This window comes from Penaeus chinensis, chromosome 20 (assembly GCF_019202785.1).
Source record: "Penaeus chinensis breed Huanghai No. 1 chromosome 20, ASM1920278v2, whole genome shotgun sequence".
Classification (NCBI taxonomy): domain Eukaryota; kingdom Metazoa; phylum Arthropoda; class Malacostraca; order Decapoda; family Penaeidae; genus Penaeus; species Penaeus chinensis.
Genome location: NC_061838.1, coordinates 17,206,631 through 17,211,630, shown reverse-complemented (window position 1 = coordinate 17,211,630; position 5,000 = coordinate 17,206,631). Strand labels below are relative to the sequence as shown.

The following is a 5,000-nucleotide window of genomic DNA, read 5'->3' as shown; positions in this document are numbered from 1 at the left end:
ACTGAGGGAGAGAATAAGATAGACAGACAAATAAATAAGAGAGAGAATGAGGGAAAGAATGAGATAGATTGATAAAAAATAGATAGATAGATAGATAGATAGAGAAGCAAAGGCAAAAAGCGAAAAAAGAAGGAACTGCAGAGACCAGCCGCCTCTGCCAATGTCTCGAAGCGTCCTCTCTTTCCCGAGCACTGGCTTCGGCTTCGTAAATTTCGTAGACTCGGCAAATCTGACGGCGCGTGTCTAAAGGCTGAGATACAAACGGGGGTATAGAACGAACGGAAGAACGCACGGGAATGGAGGGAACGGAAGAACGCGGGGAATGTATGTACACGCAAGGAAAACTCGGAGCCATAGAATAGCTGAAGGCGTCTGGCGGGGAAAGGGACGCGCGCTCGGGGCTTCGTGCATGGGGCGGTCCCTCGAATATCTATCTGTCTGTCTATCTGTATATCAATATGAGTATGAATAAATGTGTAAACATATTTAAATCCACCCATCCATCTATACATACATAAATACATACATACATACACATATATATACATATATACATATATTTATACATATATATATATATATACATATATGTATGTGTGTATATATATGTATATATAGATTATATATGAATATATATATGTATATACATATATGTATATATATGTATATATATTTGTGTGTGTGTGTATACATTTATATATATATATATATATATATATATATATATATATATATATATATATATTTATATTTATACACACATATATATATACATATATGTACACACACACACACACACACACACACACACACACACACATACACACACATACACACACACACACACACACACATATATATATACATATATATATATATACACACATATATATGTATATATATATATATCCCAAAGCCGACGGGCATGACGTGTACGTGCTATGCCCACTGTGAGTTACTTGTTTGATTGTTTTTTACACATAGATGGCTACACTTGTACTAGTCACCAGTAAGCCAGTTACGAGTACTGCCTGTCTCGCCCGTTCACCCTTTTCTTTACGAATGTATTTTACGTTATCTTATTTTGCTGTTATTAATGTTTATAACATTATAGTAATTATAATGTTTATAATAAAAATAACACCATCGATATTCATAGCACTAGTAAAAAATACGTTTTTCCCGCCAATTCAAATCACGTAAGGTCACAAGGTCTACTTATTAACTCCTTTGTGGCTCAGCACTTGCAGAGCCATTTATGTGCAGAGACATGAGGATGGAATCCAGGTGGATTTCGAATATGTAGTCTTATTTTCAATAAATTTAGTTTTTGCATTATGTTTTTATTCTACCATATATACGTAAAATAAAATAAAAATATATAAATGTATACATATATGTATATATATATATGTATGCATGTATGTATATAGACATCTATCTACCTATCTGTGTGTGTGTGTGTGTATTTCACACACACACACACACACACACACACACACACACACACACATATATATGTGTGTGTGTGTGTGTGTGTGTGTGTGTGTGTGTGTGTGTGTGTGTGTGTGTGTGTGTGTGTGTGTGTGTGTGTGTGTGTGTGTGTGTGTGTGTGTGTCTTTGTGTGTAAACACACACGATTTTTTTATTTTTATTTTTTTACATAAATGCATACACATATATAGCATACAGAAGTGTATGTGTGTGTTCGCGCATCTTAATGTAGATATGGATAACTATGATTAGGTAGATGCAGCAAGTACTGTACATTCGTAAATAGATGCATTTACACCTGTCAACAAGTATTGTTATACATATACAGAAATTTACCTCAACAGAAATACAAATACTGACATAGATAGATGTACAGGACAATCGAAGTGTAGAGACGGCCAGATCGGGCGATAGACTGATTGACAAATGGTTCGATAGATAGAATAGGAACGTCGAAGAAAACGGAAACGGGAAAAGAAAACGTAGAACCATAAAACCTCATCCCATATTCCTATATAATCAGAAAAAATGTCTTTATCTTTCATAAAAAATGTGGCTCATTGTCCCAGAATCAATTCCTTTAGATGAAACTATCTTGCGATAAAGATAATATTTCTTCCTGTTCCTCTTCCTCATTTCGTTCTCTCTTTCTCTCTCTCTCTCTCTCTCTCTCTCTCTCTCTCTCTCTCTCTCTCTCTCTCTCTCTCTCTCTCTCTCTCTCTCTCTCTCTCTCTCTCTTCTCCCTTTTTGATTATCTTATTGCTTTCTTTTTCCGTCTTTATTTTCTTCTTTTTGTAATACCCCTTTTTACTATTTATCGCTTCTTGACTCTCTCTCTCTATCTTACTCCCTTTTTCTCTCTCCCTTTTCCTCTTCCCCTCTTTTCTCCTCCCCCCTCTTTCTACTTCATTCTCTCTTCCTCCTCTTCTATCTCTCCCTTCATCTATATTTCTCCTTCCCCTCTTTCCACCTCTCCCTCTCTCCCTGATTCCCCTCCTTCCCCTCCCTCAACCTCCCTCCCTCTCGTTCCCCTTCTCTCCTCCCCGTCCTCCCTCCTCCCCACCCCCTCACTCTTGCCCCTCCTTACTCCTTCCTCTCTCTCTCCCTCCCTTCTCTTCCCGTTTCTCTCTCCCCTCCCACCCCCTCCTCCTCTTCCCTCATTCCGCAATTTACCGCAGTTTGCCTTACCTGTTTATCTTTGTGTTTGCAGTCCTTTTGCATGACCGCTGAGCCCCTCCCCCCTCCCCCCCATCCTCCCGCCTTCTCCTCCCCCTCCCTTCCCCTCCTCTTGTTTCTCTTACTCTTTCTGTTTCTATATATCGTGGGCAATGATCGTAAGAATAATGGGGATAAACAAGAAGAAAAGATGAAGATGATGATGATGATGGTGATGATGGTGATGATGATGATGATGATGATGATGATGGTGATGATGATGATGGTGATGATGATGATGATGATGATGGTGATGATGATGATGATGATGATGGTGATGATGGTGATGATGATGAAGATGATGATGATGATGATGATGATGGTGATGGTGATGGTGATGATGATGATGATGATGATGATGATGATGGTGATGATGATGATGGTGATGATGATGATGATGATGATGATGGTGATGATGATGATGGTGATGATGATGATGATGATGATGATGATGGTGATGATGGTGATGATGATGATGGTGATGATGATGATGATGATGATGATGATGATGGTGATGATGATGATGGTGATGATGATGATGATGATGATGATGATGGTGATGATGATGATGATGATGATGATGGTGATGATGATGATGGTGATGATGATGATGATGATGATGATGATGGTGATGATGATGATGGTGATGATGATGATGATGATGATGGTGATGATGATGATGATGATGATGATGGTGATGATGATGATGGTGATGATGATGATGATGATGATGATGATGATGATGGTGATGATGATGATGGTGATGATGATGATGATGATGGTGATGATGATGAAGATGATGATGATGATGATGATGATGATGGTGATGGTGATGGTGATGGTGATGATGGTAATAACAATGATGATCATGGTGATATTGATGACAACAGCTCCAACAATGAAACAACAACAACAAAAGTGACAATGATATTGATAATAAAACTATGGATAATAATAGTGACAAACACATGATAGGAATCATAACAGTGACAAACACATGTGTGATTTTATTACAGTGTGCTACACCAATACATTTACACTTTAGAATAAGCTTTGGATAGCTACATTCCTCCAGAAAGACGTGGTATTGTTAGCAAAACTCCTTGTCTACCACGCTGCCGGTGCTTCATGTATCAGTAACATGGTGGCATATTTTTAAAAGGAATTTTTAAGATTCTTCAGTGTAATGATGTGTTTTCAGGTCCTCGTGTTGATTTCCTTATTTCCGTCGTTAAAGTCGTCATTGTCTTAGATTAAGTGATATTGCTGGCTTATACGTGTTGATAATAAATGTTTATATTCAAAATTGGTTAGAAAGAGGATTAGTCGATTTTGTCAATTCGTAGTCTGCTAGAGTATAGTAATTTCAGACGAAATTGTGTCTTTAATTAAATTTCTGTTCTTGTTTGTGAAAACAAAACTAAATTTAGTCTTTTTTTTTTCTTAGAGTTCTTAAAGAACCCTTTTTACGCAGGTATTGTCAATACCTATCGTTTACTTAACCCGTTGTCACCCATTACTATATATTTACAAAACTATAGGTTCATGATTGAGGTCAGAAGAAAGGATTGAGATCTATTGTCCTTGTAATAATGTAGTGCATTATAGTTATTAGTTTTCCCTTTAAGAACACAACATATCAATATCTTCCTTTACTTTATTATAAATGAATACATATGGTCAGTAAAGATTAATTCATTCAGACGCGATCAAATATGACATATACCTAATGTAGGCCGCTTCTTTTCAACTAACTCAAGTCAGAAACAATTTTTCGCTTCATTTCTACTGCCTCAAGCAAGAAACAGTTTTTCACGGCATTTAGATTTACATAAGTCTACCCCATTCCTCGTAACAGGACCTTTATCACTACTAATAAGCTCGACCAATAAAGGCATCACTCTCGTCGGAATATTAAGAGTACTTAAGCGCTGGACTTAATGTATTTTCTTTCTATTAGAGGATAGCTGAATATAGTATTGCGTATTTCATTTAATTATTAATTCCTAATTTATTTCTGTGATAGTAGATGCTCATATCTGGGTATGAATAAGTAAAAGAGTTATTAATATCTAAGGAAATATGTGAATAAATAACACTTTTAACCACTCGAGTAGATTTCGAACCCATTTTCATTTCGGTTGAGTTGCCAGTTGCGCAATTTTAGGCGAAGCGAGTCTAGACCAGCTTGACTAAATTTGCAAACTATAACAATATTAGCATATAAGTATAAATATCAACATACGCACATTAACATACTTGTATAGACATATCACATACACACGCACACA

General features: G+C 36.7%; 1 protein-coding gene across 1 annotated transcript in view; it reads right to left on the bottom strand.

Annotated features, from left to right (window-relative positions):
• Window positions 1-2,897: 2,897 nt before the first annotated feature.
• The window catches only part of LOC125035989 (uncharacterized protein DDB_G0271670-like), a gene marked incomplete at both ends in the record, with an annotated part of 4,800 nt that continues 2,697 nt past the window's right edge, over window positions 2,898-5,000 (bottom strand). Inside the window, one exon of the mRNA XM_047628318.1 lies at window positions 2,898-3,559. Coding sequence (XP_047484274.1) covers window positions 2,898-3,559 — 662 coding nt within the window. The remainder of the gene's footprint in view (window positions 3,560-5,000) is intronic.